Source organism: Plectropomus leopardus, chromosome 22, assembly GCF_026936395.1.
Source record: "Plectropomus leopardus strain MGB_pleo_1.0 chromosome 22, ASM2693639v1, whole genome shotgun sequence".
In the NCBI taxonomy this organism is placed as follows: Eukaryota; Metazoa; Chordata; class Actinopteri; order Perciformes; family Serranidae; genus Plectropomus; species Plectropomus leopardus.
In genome coordinates, this window is record NC_142197.1 from 1,099,014 (window position 1) to 1,117,500 (window position 18,487).

An 18,487-nucleotide genomic window follows, 5' to 3' on the forward strand; every position below is an offset into this window, starting at 1 on the left:
ATTTACATCTTTTAGGCTATTTACACCCCACACACACACACACACCTAATTTTTTTAGGTGTCTCTTCATAGAAAATTTGCAAAAGAAAAGAAAAAACAAACAAACAAATGATATGACCGCTAAAAAAGCACCAACAAAAAGATTTTTAAATTGATGTAACAAAGTTTTATATACTTAATTATAAAAATATAAATTTTTCTTTTGACATTTTCTGGTAATTTTCTCTTTCTCCGTCTTACTTTTTTTAATGCTCCACTGAAACCCATTCTTTAGGCTTTTATTATTATTGTTATTATTATTATTATTATTATTATTATTATTATTATTATTATTTTATCTAGTAAGTAGAGACCTCAGTATGAATCCAGTGTGACGTGGTAATGCGACTTTTTGGGATGAAAATCGCTATTAAACACCAAAAAAGAAGAAGGTGAAACGTGCTTTTTTTTTTTCTCAAAAATTTACAAAATGTACAAACAAACATGGCAACATGTGATTAATTTCTCCAGCGTCAGCAAAGGTGTTAAAAACAAAAAGAAAAAAGTGAACAATTACAATAACAAAATTTGAAAATGTAAAAGGGTCCAATAAATTAAGTTCAAGAAATTGAAAAACATAAATCATAAATAGATTTTCAGACAAAGAGGGAAAAAAAGTGTTTTAGGATGAAGTCTGAGGCGGAACTTTAGCCACTTCCGGTAGATCGTCGGACCGTTTTTGCAGCCGGACCGGAAACAGCGTGAGGTTACCGGAGTCTGCTCTGAAGCGTTGCACCAGGTGAGTTTTTAAAAACGCTTTTTCTCTTTGCTTCTTTTAGCGGATTTTAATCCCGCTTTCAGCCACAACATCCGGTTACCTGCTGCTCGAGCTCGTGTCAGCCGCGAACCAAAACCCGCCAAAAAACCGCTCATTTTAGGGTTTGTTTGATCCGGTGGCGGGAGAGCCGAGAGACAAAAACGGTGCCGTGACTTTGACTCCACGTTCACACGGTACATGTTTATCACATGTTACATGTTTATCACGTGTTTATCACGTGATACATGTTAATCACGTGTTTATCACGTTACATGCTTATCAAGTAATATATGTTTATCACATGTTACATGTTAATCACGTTTATCACATCTTAACTGCATGTAACATGCTTATCACGTGTTTATCACATGTTATATGTTTATCACGTGTTTATCACATGTTATATGTTTATCACGTGTTTATCACATGTTACATGTTAATCACGTGTTTATCACATGTTAACCGCATGTAACACGGTAAACATGTAACATGTGATAAACACGTGATAAACATGTAATCATGTCATCGTCGTTTACAGACATGTGATAAACATGTAACATGTGATAAACACGTTACGTTTCCAGCGTGTGTGTGTGTGTGTGTGTGTGTGTGTGTGTGTGTGTGTCTGCAGAAATAAGAGCATATTAAGTGAAGCGGCAGATGATCAAAAATGAGCGAATGTAGCGGCAGGTTTTGGTGTCAGTCACACTCAGCTCCGCCTGCCTCATCAGCATTTAACAACAATTACGCCACCAAAAAAAACGTTAAATTAATAATAAATGAGTTAAAAGTTACAAGATAATAACCTGAAATTAGGCGGCAAGAAACGAAGAAAATGGGAAATCAGTAAATAGTTTATATGACAATAAACACTTTGAATCTTGAATCTTGAATCTAGTTACAAGAAAATAACCAGAAAAGAAAATAAAGTGAAAATAAGCAGCAAAAAAACACCTAGAAAGTGAGAAATTATAAAATGTTACAAGAACATAAACTGAAAATAAACAGCAAAAAAAGCAGGAAGCAAGAAAGAAAGTGAGAAATGAGTAAAAAGATACAGAAAAATTATCTAAAAATAAGCACAAAAAAAAACTAGACGGTGAGAAATCATAAAATGTTACAAGAAAATCACCTGAAAATAAGAATTTAAAAAAAGTAAAAAAAACAAAAACAAACTGACCAGAAACAAAAAACTCCCCAAAAAATGCTGAAATAAAAAAGTACATATTTTCTGTAATAACGATTTTAATCATTTAATTACTGTGATTACAAATATACATTTAAGGAGTTTTTTGGATGATTCTGCAGCATTTGTCGTCATCGTCGTGGTCGTTGTCGTCGTCGTCGTCATGGTCGTCATCGTCATGGTCGTCGTCGTCGTCATGGTCGTTGTCGTGGTCGTCGTTGTTGTCGTTCATGCTGTCGCTCTGTGTTTGCTGCCTCCAGGAGAACGTTTTTATCGGCGGTTTGTCGTCGTCGTCGCTCAGATCAGACCTGTGAAGACTCGCCGGCGCCGCAGCAGAGAAGATGCTGAGAGGTGCAGCAGCTCAGGTGAGCGGGAAACGGTTCACGGACGTTTATCGTACAGGTGACGTTTCGGATGTCTTTTCTGCCTTAAATTGATGTTTATGTTGTTATTTATTTTGTCCTTGAAGTGGGGACGGTCTCCTCGCTCTGCTTTAGGGGCCACTGTTGTAAAAGGACGAGAAGCTGGGGACCGATCACAGATTTTAGGATATTTTATTTTATTTTTTATTTTATGACACTTCTCAGACTTTAGTTTCTCCGATTTTTAAGACTTTTCTTGGATTTTATTTCTACGACTTCAGGACATTTTGAGGATTTTAGGACATTTGAAGGATATCATTTTTTTTAATTTTATGGCTTTTTTTAGGATCTTAGAATATCTTTATGATTTTATGATGTTTTTAAGATTTTAAGAAATTTCTAGGATTTTAGGACATTTCTTAGATTTAATGACTTTTTAATTATTTTGTGACATTTTTTGGATCTTATTTCTACAGTTTTAAAATGTTTTTTTGTATTCCAGGACATTTTTAGGATTTAAGGACACTTGAAGGATTTTAAGAAATTTTAGGAAATTTATATGATTTTGGGACTTTTGTATTTTATGACATTTCTCAGATGGTAGGATATTTATACGATTTTAGGATTATTATTTTTTTTTTTAATTTTAAGACATTTCTGAGATTACCAGACTTTTTGAGGATTTTACGATGTTTCTCAGATTTCAAGACATTTCTAGAATTTAAGGGAAATTTCTTGGAGTTTAAGACATTTCTTGGAATGACGCACATATTTCTGATTTTAGGAGATTTTTCTGATTTTAAGATGTTTTAGGACATTTCTAGTGTTTTAGGACATCAGTGTCTCAGCTGTGTCCTCTGTCGGGGGTGTGGGGGATCCTCCTCTGGCTCTTTTTTTCATCAACAAGCTCTATGTTGATGCTGTTTTATGTCTCTGACACCTTACGGAGACTAAAAGGACAAAATCTATTCACAGTCAGTCACTTTTATTGTGAATTAAAAACATGTTTTGGGGGGCCACCCAGCACCATGTCAGGGGCCAGATTTTGTCCGCGGGCCTTATGTTGAGTATCGCTGACTTAAAGAAGAGCATGTGAGGTGATGACAGGGACGGTGCAAAGTGTGTGTGTGTGTGTGTGTGTGTGTGTGTGTGTGTGTGTGTGTGTAGATGCTCAGTGACTCTGTGTGTGTGTGTGTGTGTGTGTGTGTGTGTGTGTGTGTGTGTGTGTGTGTGTGTGTGTTGACTCTCAGTGTCTCTGTGTGTGTGTGTGTGTGTGTGTGTGTGTGTGTGTGTGTTAGTGTGTTGACGCTCAGTGACTCTGTGTGTGTGTGTGTGTGTGTGTGTGTGTGTGTGTGTGTTGTCTCTGAGTGTCTCTGTGTGTGTGTGTGTGTGTGTGTGTGTGTGTGTGTGTGTGTGTGTTGACTCTCAGTGACTCTGTGTGTGTGTGTGTGTGTGTGTGTGTGTGTGTGTGTGTGTGTGTGACTCTCAGTGACTCTGTGTGTGTGTGTGTGTGTGTGTGTGTGTGTGTGTGTGTGTGTTTCTGGTCTGCAGGTGTTCAGACAGGTGGTGAGGTGCAGCAGCTCAGACAGCAGTCTCATCCTGGAGAGATGTGAGTCCACTCTCTGTCCTCACTGCAGCTCACACATACGTCCTTCTGTCTCTCAGTATGTCCGCTGTAATGTCCAATAACGTGGATTTTTTGTGTCTTTGTTGCAGCGATAAACCGCGTGCAGCTGTTGGGTCGAGTGGGTCAGGACCCGGTGATGAGACAGGTGGAGGGCCGCAACCCCGTCACCATCTTCTCCATAGCAACCAATGAGATGTGGCGATCTGGAGACGGAGAGACGAGCTCGCCGGGTACAGTGTCCGAAGGTCACAGTTAGTTCAGTCTGGAAAATCCTGGAAAAGTCAGGGTCAAGGACAGTCGGAGACTTTAAAATTCAACGATAATTTCAGTTTCTGGATGATTAGTTGTCATTTTTTGAGATTTTGAAAGAAAACAAACCTCCCAAACCCACAGGCTTTCTTCAAATCGTCAGTAATGTCGCCGTTTTCAGTCGTACAAAAAAATCTTACATTTAAATTTTATGTATTTTCTTTAGAAATCATCCAAATGTTTTTTTAAATCAGCAAAAATTTTATAGAAAAAATGTTGTTGTTTTTTTTGTTTGTTTGGGTTTTTTTAAAACATTTTGGCCACCCAGGTGCATGCTGGTCCTACCTGTCTTTCTAACAACAGGCGCTCACGCCACTGCCAGTAAACATATGAGAAACGAATCTAAATCACGTAAACATCCAGAATAATGAAAAAACAGCTGTACTTCTGTTTCGACGTGAACCAAACTCCCGACAAACAGCTCCAGCAGACAGAATCAACACGTTTATTTCATTTCCAACAAATACAGAGACCAGAAAAAATGATACCAATTAAAAATTTCGAAAAGATTCTCCGTCGGGGAAACAGAACGAAGGACGGTTTTCTGACGTTCGCTTCAGGGTCAGAAAAACATCGTCTGCGTTTTCTGTTTCCGTGAAGAATCGTTCTGTAACATTAATAATAATAATAAAATATTATTGATCTGCTGTTTGTGTCTCCAGGGGACATCAGTCAGAAGACGACGTGGCATCGCATCTCAGTGTTCAAACCCGGTCTGAGGGACGTGGCCTACCAGTACGTCAAGAAAGGGTACGCCCCGTCCCCGTCCCCTCCCGTCCCCTCTCTGTCCCCTCCCTGTCCCCTCCCTGTCCCTCCCTGTCCCCTCTCTGTCCCCTCTCTGTCCCTCCCGTCCCCTCCCGTCCCCTCTCTGTCCCTCTCTGTCCCTCCCTGTCCCCTCTCTGTCCCCTCCCTGTCCCCTCTGCAGGAGGACACTTTTCATTTTTTTACTTCACGTTTTTAGACCAGTGGCTGCCGTCTGGTGCAGGTTTGTCCTTCGTCGTTAGTTCACGGTTCACACATCAGAGAAATTACAACGTTTTCGGTTTTATTCAACAAAAAAATGACACTCGGGCTGAAAACAGAACGAAATCAAACATTTTTCAAGAATAAAGTGCAGTGAGTTAAAAGATGGGGAGTCTCAAAGACTTCAGGACATTTTTTGGTGATTTTTGTCCTTTTTACGATTTTTAATTTTATTATTAACTTTCGTTTAATTTGTTTGTCGTTTTATTAGTTTTATTTGTTTACGGTCACAGCGCCGGTGCGATGCAGATGCAGCATCATTTACAGGAGAAGTGCACTTCTTTATTACTTCATTCTTTTATTTCTAGAAACTTTTAGCTTTTTTTAAATTTCATTTAATATTTTGAAATATTTTTTGTGTATTTTTTTGGGGGGGGTGAAAGAAGACATGTTTTCTAAACCATGCGCACGCCAAAGTAAAGACTGCAAAATGAATGAAAGATTAATTTTTTTCTAAGACTTTTGGTAATTTTTGTCTTTTAAAAATTTGGGTAATTTTTAAAAACTTGTTTTCAAATTATCTCTTTATTACTTGACTTTCTTTTTTTTTTTGAATAAAGTCTGTAAAATGACACCTTTTATCACAGCCAAAAAAACTTAAAACAAATTATCGTTGGATTTTTACATTTCCGACAGACGCTGCAGCCGAAAACGTGTTGATTATTGCTTCCTTACCAGTGCAAAGGCCCCGCGTTATATCCATAAAGTCGGATACGTTTCGATGCCTAATAATTATACGAGGTTAAAAAAGACTTTAATTTCTCCTGGTAGAAATCCCATTTCATTTTGAGGTCCTTGATTCGGGCGCCACGCCCTCAGAAAATGTTCATTTCGGGGAAATGACAGCGAGATTGTGGAACATGTGACTGACCCCGAGTGTCTCTCAGGGCGAGGATTCTGGTGGAGGGAAAACTGGACTACGGAGAATACGTGGACAAGAACCAAGTGAGACGGCAGGCCACCACCATCATCGCAGGTCAGACAGCACACACACACACACACACACACACACACACACACACACACACACACACACACACACACACACACACACACACACACACACACACACACACACACACACACACACACACAGACACACACACACACACACACACACACACACACACACACACACACACACACACACACACACACACACACACACACACACACACACACACACACACACACACACACACACACACACACACACACACACACACACACACACACACACACACACACACACACACACACACACACACATACACACACACACACACACACACACACACACACACACACACACACACACACACACACACACACACACACACACACACACACACACACACACACACACACACACACACACACACACACACACACACACACACACACACACACACACACACACACACACACACACACACACACACACACACACACACACACACACACACACACACACACACACACACACACACATACACACACACACACACACACACACACACACAGACACACACACACACACACACACACACACACACACACACACACACACACACAGACACACACACACACACACACACACACACACACACACACACACACACACACACACACACACACACACACACACACACACACACACACACACAGACACACACACACACACACACACACACAGACACACACACACACACACACACACACACACACACACACACACACACACACACACACACACACACACACACACTCGGCTCTCAGACTTCCAGCGAATCAACATAACGTGAACACGTCACATCTGAAGTTTACGTGAAAGTAGGACAGCAAGAAATTTTAAGAAAAATAAATCAAATGTGAATATTACAAAAAAATTAAAGAAAAAGGAAATTATCCTAAATTTGATCCTTAAAAACCACCAAAAAAAATCAAAGGAAAAAGGTTTGCTGTTTTTTTTTCCTTTAAAAGTTGCAAATGAGTTTTAAAGATTTTTTTTTTCTTTAAGAAAGCATGCCCAAAACCCACAGGCCCATGGGAAAAAACATTTTTAGAAGAAAAATGTCTCCAGAATTTTTCTTTAAAAATTGCAAAAGAAATTTTAAGGAAAACATTTTTCTTTAAAAGTTGTGAATGAGTTTTAAAGAAAAAAAACAACTTTTTTTTTAAGAAAGCATGCCTTCTAAACCCACAGGCCCATGGGAAAAAAATAAATAAATTCACCAACATTTGTTCTTTAAAAATTACCAAAAAAAATCTGAAAATGAAAGATTCACCAAAAAATCACCAAACATTTTAAAGAAAAAGCAACTCCAAAATGATTTGACATGCCTCCCACTTTTTGCTCCACCCCTCCCCTCTCATAAATAACAAACAGTCCCTAAGTTATATTAATATATTTCGTTTCAATCCTTTTCTGATTTCATTATTTTTTGAAACTGTATATTCAAAAAAGCTGTTATATAGTAATAAAAAATAACAAAAACTGAGTATTGATGGTCGTTTCGGAGATGGTATGGTCTTTAAAATTTGCCCCAAAGTCCTTGAAAAGTCCTGGAATCTTCCTGGAAATGTGTTGGTAAACGTGTATGAAACTTGTCCATAGTTAGAGATCCTTCTGGCATCAGATTAGTTTCTAAAAATGATTCATTTCCTGTCTCTCGTTTCCAGACAACATCGTCTTCCTGAGCGACAGCCTGCGAGACAGACTCTGAAGTCCTGTCCTCTCCGTCCAACAGCAAGACCACTTTTACATTCTCTTGTTTATTAAAAAAAAAAAAAAAAAATCCTGAATGCCACCGAGTAGAGACTTCCCTAAAGAGGAGGGGGACAGAAGACGCCGTGCGGCGGTCCGCCGGCGCCCCCTGCAGACCGCCACGCATCACGAGAGGCAGAAACCCTGATGACGCTTTTCGTTCTGCTGCTCGTACACAAACATCCACTTTGAGCCCTTTTTTCTTCGACTCCAGTTGTAGGTGTGAGAATAATGTTGGCGGTGACGCGGTGAAAAATGCCTCCCTGCGTTTGGAGACTCGAGCGGCTCCGACTCTGCTGAGGATCATCAACGCGTCACAGTCCGTCTCTCACAGTTAGAACGACAGAACTGTGGGATAAACGTTTGGTCTCTCATACGTTCGCACAAACGTTAGAAAAGTGGAAGTATATCCGGTGAAACTCGAAACTCAATAAATCAGAAGTTTGATATTTTTGTTGTGAACTGTTTGCAGCTGCAGATGATTTGTGGTCATTTTATGGGATTTTTGGCAGTAAGAAAAATGTCGATCAACACTAGATTTATCCTTTAAACCTCTGAACCCTGAATATAAAGATTTGAAGAAATTTGTAAAAAAAAAAACTAACAAACAAACAAAATGGAAATTAAGTTTAAAAAAACAACAAATTTCTTTCATGTTGTTGGACGTTTCTTACTGAACTGCTCAGTGGTGTTTTCCATGTTGAGCAAATTGGCTTGATTTCTTAAAAAAAAAAAACATGGGAAGAAGGCAATAAGCGAATAAGAAAGTAGGAAAAATGACAATAAAATTACCTTCAAATAAGACCACACACACACACACACACACACACATACACACACATACACATACACACACATACACACACATACACACGCACAAGAAATATGGAAAGATGAGCTAAAAAAATGAATAAATAAATAAAAAATAAGGAAATGACCTGGAGAAAGTGCCAAAAATATATTGTATATATGCTACGTTGAGTATAAATGTAGGTTTCTGGACATTTTTCTCTGTCTTATTTTTAAAAATAATTTTCTGAGTCTACAAATTATTTTTAAATTTGTGGGGCATTTCTTAGCAAATTGCTCGTTGCTTTTTTCCTCATGTTGTTAAAAGAATTCAAACCAAATGTTCAAAGGTGTAAACTCGGAAAAAGTTTAAAGAAAATTACCTGAAAATTAGCAATAAGCAACCAAGCAAAAAGGAAGAAAAAAACAACAGAACAATCTGAATTCAGTAAAATTACACAAATCTGTTTTCCTGCAGCATAAATCACAGGTAATTTTCTCGTCACCTTTTAGTTATTTCTTGCAGTTTTCGGGACATTTGTGCGTTTGGTCTCGTTGGTGCTCTGGCTCTGCCGGGAACGTCTCTTTGTGCATCTCCTGAAGAAAGATCTTTAAACTGCAGAGAGCAAATTCACAGGAAACCCCTTCAGTTTAACTCACAGCTGCTGCGTTTAGTCGAGTTATTTTCCTGAGTTATGCGTAGTTAGACCAAAGCTGGGACACTGTGCGTGTTCAGTGTTTTTGTGATGACTGATGATCTGATTTGTGCGCTCTCACTTTCCTGTCGGCTGTAATCACTGATCTGTTTTTCGTTTCCTTCCTGCAGCGGCTGCTCGCTCTCAGATTTTCGTCCTCTCTAAATCCCAAAAACAGACCTTTGATTTTTTTCCAGATTATTTTTGTCTTTATGTTTGTGGTCATCTCGTATTGTCAACATGTGTGATTCAACAAATCCTCAAATGGGGGAGAGGGCAATAAAACTCCTAAACACTCTAAAATAATGCATTTTTATGTTTATTATATTTGACGTATAAGTAAGTATTTTTAAACTAACAAGAAATGGCCTGAAAAATTCAGAAATTCACATACAGAGCACAGTATAGAGGATAAAAAGGTAAGAAGTTACAAGTAAACTGTAAAATCAAACTAAAACATATAAAAATAAATATAATAATTGCAATATAACAGATTTTTTCAATAACACTTAAAAAATAATCTATTTTATAAATGTATGTTTGAAGTATGAAGTAAGTATTTCAAACACTTTTAAAAAGTAACTTCAATTTGTTATTTAAATTATTATGATTATTATTATTATTATTATTATTATTATTATTATTATATCTACTAATTATTTTTCCCCTACTCGACGTTGATTGGCTGGTTCTGCGACAGCGGGGGCGGGGCTTAAGTCAAAGGTATTCTTGGCCTAAAGTCATTGGTCACAGGATTTCTTGACGTCTTTCCTGATTGGCTTCACCTCCTGTCAGTCAAAGTGTGATGAGGGCGGAGCTGTAGCGTCAGGCGGGCTTTAAATAGAGGAGTGATCTGATTGGTCGAAGTGCTGGGTGTGGGCGGGGCCTGTGAGTTGTTGGAAACCTGTGGATTCAGTTTAAAGAAGCTGCGTCAAGAAAACGGAAACATACAAGGTGAGACCGGAAACGGATTGAAAAATAAAAGCACTTCGTTTCAGAGAAAAAATAAATAAATTTGAAAATACAGCTGCTTTTAGATACAGGCTCATTAAATGATTCTCCTGTTGATTTTATTTTATTTTTTACATACACGTACACAACATGATAAACTCATGAGAAGAAACTAATAAGATCATGAAAAAACGTAAAATTCACTTAAATTACAATCACAATAAAAACAAACAGACAAATAAAAAAATCTAAAAATATAAACATCATTATGAGACAATAACACAAATGTGTTGTAACAACGGCACCTAAATTACATTAACAGTAACCGTATTTAACCCCCCCTCCCCTTTTAATTAAAAAAATATGAATAAAATAAATGTCTATTACTAATTCTAAAAATCATAATATTGAAATGCATATTTCATTTAAATTTTTTATAATCTTTTTAAGACAAAAAAAAATCATTCTTGACCTCAGAAACAGATGCTGGAAAAAACAGGTTTAACTTTACCTCTATTACTCATAATAATATATATTATTGTTATATATTTATCTATTTTTCATCATCATCATCATCATCATCATCATCATCATTATTATTATTATTATTGTTATTATTATTATTTCATAGACATAAAAATGCATAAATTATTCTTAAAAATCTAGGAGTAGAATTTCCAAGTTTATTTACGTGAAAATATCTGTATTTGATCATGTAACACAATCTTCCCACAGATAAAAAATAAAATAAAAAACAGATTCATTTAGATACGTTTTCTTCATCGTCATTTTCTTTACTATATCGTGTGTATGCAACGAGTGAGGGCTTTTTATTTTGAAATTCTTCACCGGAAACTCGCGTTTTGTGATGTGGGTGTTTTTTCCGGAGTTATAAACAGCTGGGACAGATTAATAAGTAAATCACATTTTCAATTTTAAATCGTTTTTAAATTTGAGTCCTGATATTTTATGTCGCTTTTTAAAATAAAAAGTGTCTCTCGCTGTCGCTGATTTCTTGATTTTGTTGATTTGTATGTTATTTTTTGTTTGTCGGTGTTATTTGTGTGTGTGTGTGTGTGTGTGTGTGTGTGTGTGGCTCCTCCCCTGCATTCCTGGCTGTCTGGGCCGAGAGGAGGAGGACAGAGAGGAGGACAGAGAGGAGGACAGAGCTGCGGAGGACGCGCAAACTCGGAGGAGATGATTCATAACAAAAACACCGACAACCAGCGACAATCTGACTCGTGCTGCCTCCTCACATAACAAACAAACAAACAAACAAACAACAACGGCACCGGACAGCTGATTTACCTGCAGCTGGGACTTTGTTTTTGTCCGAGTTTTTGGAGTCAACAAACAGCCGCTGAAAAACAACAGAAAGCACCGAGCAGAGAGTGTGTGAGAGTGTGTTTCAGTCTGTGTGTGTGTGTGTGTGTGTGTGTGGAGGTTAATCATGGAGATCCTGGACAGTACCGAACCGTTTCTGCACTGGGACCGGAACCTGAGCGAGCTGTCCGAGGCCGGAGAGATCGACTCTGTGCTCTACACCAATGTGAGTAATCGATTAAGAAAATAATCAATCTCATATCGGTTTGTATCAGTGTGTGTGTGTGTGTGTGTGTGTGTGTGTGGTACCCGGCTCTCCGTTCACAGCTCGAGCCTTGAGGTCCAGGATGCGACTCTGAGATTCTCTCTCAGCTTCTTTCTCTTCACTTTTCTTTCATTTTAAACTCATTTTCTTGCAACATTTTGACAAATTATTGACCAAACAAACATAAAGTTCTGATTCAAACAATAATTTAAAGATATGAGCGTTGTGAGGTGATATCTGACAGGGAAGACCCACCAGAGCTCAGTTTAGTATATTAGTTTGAGATTGTTTCCGGTTATCAATAAATGATAAAATGTCCAAAAAAGGAAAGAAAGTGTACATAGAAACGGTTTTCTCAATAACCGTATGCTTTCTGCATCATATAAATGTTAAAAATGATGAAAACCGCTCATTCAAAGTTCCCATCGTCCAAAAAGATTCCTTTAAATTGTTTGTTTTGTAAAGCCAACAAGTCCAAACCCCCAAAATATTTCATTTAATTTTCTTTTTGATCATAGAAAATGAAACAGCCGCACAAACTCACACAAGAGAAGCTGGAAATGGAGAATTTTTGACCTTTTTACACAAATTTAACAAAATAAAGATGTAAATGATGAATACATCGGAATGAAAAGGAATGCATCTTTTTCCATTAATCAATTACTTTAAATGTCATAAAATAGTGAAAAATCAAAGTTATTTATGATTATTTATTTATTTTACACAAATACAAACAAAGATGTAAACAATGAATATGGATACATCAAAAGTTAAACCTGAACTTTCTTAAAGGCTATCATGCCATTTTCCAAAAGTAATCAGTTACTTTAACGTTACTTAAATGTCAGGATTAGTGAAAAATGCTCATTGAAAATGTCCAGTTTTTGTTTGTTTTGTTCAGTGAATGAGCCCCAAACCCAGATTTATTCAGTTTAATTTTTTTTATTTAGATCTTTCTGGGGAAAAAATCTGCATTTTTCATCACAAATTACCGAAATAGTTTGATTCGTGTCATTATTTTTCTGTTGTTTCAGGAGAATAATGCAGGCGTCATGAAGTTTCTTCTTTGCAAACAGTTTGAGCTGAAAAATCAAAAGTTTCTGTGAACTTTTTTCCTTTTTGACTGCAGCACTTTTCTTTAGAAACGGGTCAAACACTCCTCATCTCCTCAGAAAACCTGCCCGAAAACGGCCTTTCACCTTCACTTATGTAACATTAGTGTGTGTTGAAGCCATATGTCCGACTGTGGGCCGAGAGGAGTGTGTGTGTGTGCGTGTGTGTGTGTGTGTGTGTGTTGATGGTGGGAGGGAGCGTTTGGGTTTACAGGGGAAACTTCCAGCTGGTTTTCAGGATGGCAATCAGACACCACAGAGGCCTGCTGAGCCCTGAGACCGAGACAATACACACACACACGCACACACACACATGCACACACACACACACAGAGCTGCAGACAGGTAAAGACTTGTATTTCGGGGAGTCGAGGCTGTGAATGCAGGTCTTTGAATGGAGTCCTCAGGCTACAGTTCCTGTTGAATTCCTGCAGAGTCGGAGCGCTGAGCTGCAGCTGCTGTCGACTTTTAAAAGGAAGATTTTGGGGATCACAGGAAAAATGACTGGAAGTTTTTGCCTGCTGATCAGTATTGGATTTGATTTAGTTTCTTTGTTTCAAACATGTAAAAACACTCTGAGAAACATAAAGCAAAAGAATGAACTGAGACGCTTTTGTTTCTGAGCTGAATATTCTATATATGGTAAAGCATGAAGAGTGTGTGTGTGTGTGTGTGTGTGTGTGTGAATGGGGCGGGGGGGCGCTGCATGAAGACTGCAGTGTTTGAGTCTCCAGCAGTTTGAGAGACAGACTGGACTCTTTGTCGGGTCTCACTTTCTCTCTGCGGGGGTTTGTTGACTTGAGATTCCTCACAGCAGCGTAAATCAGGGACGGACGCTCTGCTCAGGGACACTTCTGCAAAACGATTTAAGGACATTCCAACTTTATTTAGGATGTTTGTAGAATTATAGGACATTTCTACGATATAAGAAAATCTGTAAGTTTTTAGGTTTCTCGGACTTTAGGAAGTTTCTCAGATCTTAGGACATTTGAAGGAGTTTAGAGCATTTGTAGCACTTTAGGACATTTCTAGTAATTAAGGACATTTCTAGTATTCTAGGACATCTCTAAGATTTAAGGACATTTCTATGATTTTAGGACATTTATAGGACTTTAGGACGTTTCTGTTATTTCCAGGACATTTATAGGACTTTAGGACATTTTGGAAGATGGTTTTGGGGGGCCAAAACCATCTTGTAGTCTGAAGCACGATGTGCGGGATCCTCAAACCTGCGTCTCTCATCAGACAGACGTTCCTCCCGTCTCTGTCTCTGTCTTCGGTTCATTATATAATCAAGTTCCTCAGGTTTTAAAATAATAACGTAGTTTCAGTGTGAAGGCGGAGTTTCTTCTTTTGTCTTCATTCATCTCCGACCAAAACGTTTCTTTTATAAGTCATAACATACGTGTTTGTGACGAGACTTATTTCAGGTGAAAATATGCACCAAAACAGGAAGTGAAATCAATCAATGAATCTAAAATGTATTTTTTTCTCATGTACTTTTCCTTCAGAATCCAGACTGCAATAAAATGCTTTCTGTTTGAATCGATCATTTACATAAAATAATCATGAAATTATACATACTGGGAGTTTAACCCTTTGAAACAGGGAAAAAAAACACGGGAAGAAGGCATTGAAGCAACTTAAGAGAAAATGACCCAAATATTAGAGAGAAATTGGTTTTAAAACAGGGTTGCAGCTGATGGCGAATGCAGATAGGGGATTAAAATACCTGGTATTCAGTGCTACATTATGGAAGATCTTGTTGGTGCAGTTTCTGTTGTGTTGTATTTGTTTTTAGACTTTGATGAATTGATTGAATATGTAATATGTGCATATATAACGTGATGCACAGCTGGGAGAGAACGTCTTTTTTCTGAATGTCTCAGTTTGACATTTAGGAAACCTGAATTCCTGTCAGACGGAAATAGACAGACAGCGAGAGAGTGGCTTTTAACCGAAAGGCTATTTCATGCACTCGAACATACATTTGTGTCTTTCGAAAAGAAAAAAGTTTGGCGTGGCGTTCGGCACATGGTGTACCCGTGGAGAGGAGAAGACACATGCAGAGGAAAAGAGTGTATTTGCTGTGCACATGCTTCAGGGCTGTGCAGCTCCGCTTACATAACACACAACATACCTGCAGACAGAGACTCACCTGTCACCATAACAACAGCTGGAATACACACCTGTTATTCATATACATCACGGCTTTGACCGCGCAGCAGGTCCATTCACTAAAGTGCTGTACTTCAGTACAAATCTGAAGTATTTTGACTGTGAGTATTTAAATTTTGTGCAGCTTTATACTTCTACCCCACTACCGTAGTCTGACAGCTTCAGTTTGTTTATTTATTACAGACGTTAATATCACGTTAGACACGTTAAAAAACGTGTCTGCAGGTATGTGGATGCTGACTTCAACGTACGAAAAATAAACAAACTCTTTATAAATCATTTTGGACCAGCTGGAAAATGCATCGTCACAAATCTGTAAACAGATCTGTTTCTCAGACTTTTAACAGATTCGTGGTTCTGACAGGACAGCCACGCTACGAACATGTGATGTATGAAAAACGTACAAATTAAGGCCCCAAGAACCGTGTGGTCTTCTTAAGTACTTAACGTAAAGTTACGTAGCTTAAGTTTGGTTAAGTAAGTATGTAGGTAAAGTTAAGGTAAGTAAAGTTTCGTAGTTTAGGTTTAGGTAAGTAAAGTTTCGTAGGTTAGGTTTAGCTAAGTGAAGTTTTGCAGGTTAAGTTTGGAAAAAGAAACGTGACAATGAATCCTAAAATAACTCAAAAGTTTACTTGTGTCACAGTAGACACAAACTATGGTCTCCTGGTGTTAAGTCCTGTGTTTGTTTGACCCGTCCACCACCACCTGATGGAAGCGTCCCCGGTGGGTTACCTAATAATTATGATTTGTTACTTTTCGATGGTATATATGCAAACTGTGCATGAGAGCAGCCTGAATTGTGTTCGTTATTGCACTTAACATGTATTCTGTGCATTTAGCTGATGATACTTTCAGAACTTTTACTTAGTAAAAGTTAGGTAGTATTGCATTTTCAAAGTGTGATTTTAGTATTTTTATCTTCCAACACTTTGTCAGCACACACTCGAGACAGAGTGTAAGAGCAAACACACACACACACACACACACACACACACACACACACACACACAGTCGAGTGTCAACATCTTGATCCATGTGCTCACAGTGCTCGGCCTGTTCTCCGGCGGGGCAGGGCATCCTGCTCGCTGGTGGCCTCGCTGTCTCTCTCTGAATGGTCCGTGTTGTGTCAGCCTGCAGGCGGAGTCCGTAATTTAGTACACACACACACACACACACACACACACACACAGCCAGCAGCCACAGTTTATACACAGATAATGATTTAATGACGACATCATTTCAGCGGTCACATTTCGCTGCCAGTCGAAGGTCGAATGTCTCTGATATCTCGTCATATTTCAGTGTTACACTCACGTTCCTGCGAGTGTTAGTGTGTGTGTGAGGTGTGTGTGTGTGAGGTATTTGTTTGTACCTGCCACGGGCTGCAGATGTAAAGCAGCTAAAAGCTACATCTGGCTTGAATCATCTCTTCTCTTTTTGAGATGAATGTTTTTATGCATGGTCCTTGTTTAAATAAAGACATGAAAAAACTCTAGATATTATCCAAAAATTAAAATTGTATTTATAATAGTTATGAATTTATTTTTAGTTTTTTTTAAATGAGTCATTCTTTTGTCTCATTTAGTTTTTTGCATATTTTCAAGTAATATTGAAGTAAAAAAGTAAAAAAAAACAAAACAAAAAAGTAAACAGTGACGGGAAAATTTCTTTAAAATTAGCTGTAGGGAGATTCTAAGCTTTTATCCAAAAGTGGAGAAAAAAAGTCCCGAAAGTTGTATCTATAATTCTTATGATTTTATTTTTAAAATTATGTTTAAGAAAAAAATGATGAATTTTTACATTTTCTGGGGGTATTTTTTGTCTCCTTTTGTTTACTTTTATTTTTTCTTTTCTTTTATTTTTTTGTGCTAATTTTCAGGTTCTTTTCTTGTAACTTTTCATTTCATGCTAATTTTTTGGATCATTCTTGTAGTCGCTCATTGTCGTCTTCCCATGTTTTTAAAAGAAATCGAGCCAATTTGCAGGTTTGAAAGGGTTAAGGGTTATATTCTGAAAAGCAACTAAAGCTGTCAGATAAAGTACAGTATACACAACTGAAGTACAAACAGCTTAAATTTATACTCAAGTAAATGTAGTTAGTTACAATCTACCTCTGCATAGCAGCTTTGATAATCCAACCAGACGAGCCTGTTGATCCATAAATGTGTGTGTGTGTGTGTGTGTGTGTGTGTGTGTGTGTGTGTGTGTGTGTGTGTGTGTGTGTGTGTGTGTGTGTGTGTGTGTGTGTGTGTGTGTGTTGTCACTGCAGGCGTGGTGCCGGATCTGCAGGTCGGTTGACTCAGAGTTGACTGTGTGAAACAGACGACAGTAAAAAATTAATTATTAAGTTAATGACTTTGAAGATACAGTCAGAAATACGACACAAGAATTCACAGCTTTGACATTTTCACACTTTGTAGAAACGTGTTTTTCTGTTAAGTTTGTTTAGTTTGTTTTTTCATAAATTCAGCTGCAGAAGCTTATCTTGAGCGTTTTATTCTGAGTACTAAATGAGTCATTTTACTGGCTCCTTGTGGACGATGTAAATTCAGTTAAATTGAAGTCAAGATTTGCGAAAGACGTTTGTAGCCGACGATGAGACGACGTTTCACGCGGCAGCAGTGGTGCATTACAGGTCACACGGGTTTGGGGTCGTGAAAAGTTGGTAATCATCAATAAACTCGGGCTGTCAGCGTTGAATTGGGACGCCATGAAAGTTTGTACATGATGCTAAAGAAAAAAAATTAAGAAATTGTTTTCCTTTTTTAAAATTGTCCTTGTAGCTCGTAACTTGGTTACTTATTCCCGTCCTTTTAAAGAATTCAAACCAATTTTCTCAGGTTTTAAAGGGTTAAAATGAGACATTTCAGAGACGTCACTTAGCCAAGAGTTAAATCTGGTCCATTCTTCCTTCATTTTGTTCGACGCGTTTCTTTTTATGCGCACTGAAGGACATTTTGGTGAGACTTTTCTTCGGTGTTTTGGGGTGTGAAGGCTTCCTCGAAGGGTTTTTCCCCTTTTTTGCTCAGAGTAAATTATTTGGCACATTTTCGGCTTTCTGTCTCCGACAAACCTCTTTTCTCACTTCAGCGTTGCTTTAATCG

General features: G+C 38.0%; 2 protein-coding genes across 5 annotated transcripts in view; both read left to right on the forward strand.

Annotated features, from left to right (window-relative positions):
* The first annotated feature begins 649 nt into the window (after positions 1-649).
* ssbp1 (single-stranded DNA binding protein 1) lies at positions 650-8,517 on the forward strand. Of its 3 annotated transcripts, none has more exons than XM_088072407.1 (7): positions 650-778; positions 2,243-2,347; positions 3,896-3,953; positions 4,061-4,216; positions 4,943-5,030; positions 6,191-6,279; positions 7,986-8,517. In XM_088072407.1, exons 2-7 carry the CDS (start codon positions 2,324-2,326, stop codon positions 8,027-8,029), a joined length of 459 nt encoding a protein of 152 aa, XP_087928533.1. In that variant the 5' UTR covers positions 650-778; positions 2,243-2,323; the 3' UTR covers positions 8,030-8,517. The 3 variants fall into 3 exon arrangements, with proteins under 3 accessions (XP_087928533.1, XP_087928535.1, XP_087928534.1); XM_088072409.1 differs by having other exon boundaries at positions 4,061-4,201; XM_088072408.1 differs by lacking the exon at positions 650-778 and adding an exon at positions 806-990.
* A 3,097-nt stretch (positions 8,518-11,614) lies between these two features.
* creb3l2 (cAMP responsive element binding protein 3-like 2) overlaps positions 11,615-18,487 on the forward strand; it is a 30,986-nt gene continuing 24,113 nt past the window's right edge. For both annotated transcript variants that reach the window (XM_088072405.1, XM_088072406.1), the window contains exon 1: positions 11,615-12,054. In XM_088072405.1, the coding sequence (XP_087928531.1) occupies positions 11,956-12,054 (99 nt within the window). In that variant the 5' untranslated portion in view covers positions 11,615-11,955. The remainder of the gene's footprint in view (positions 12,055-18,487) is intronic.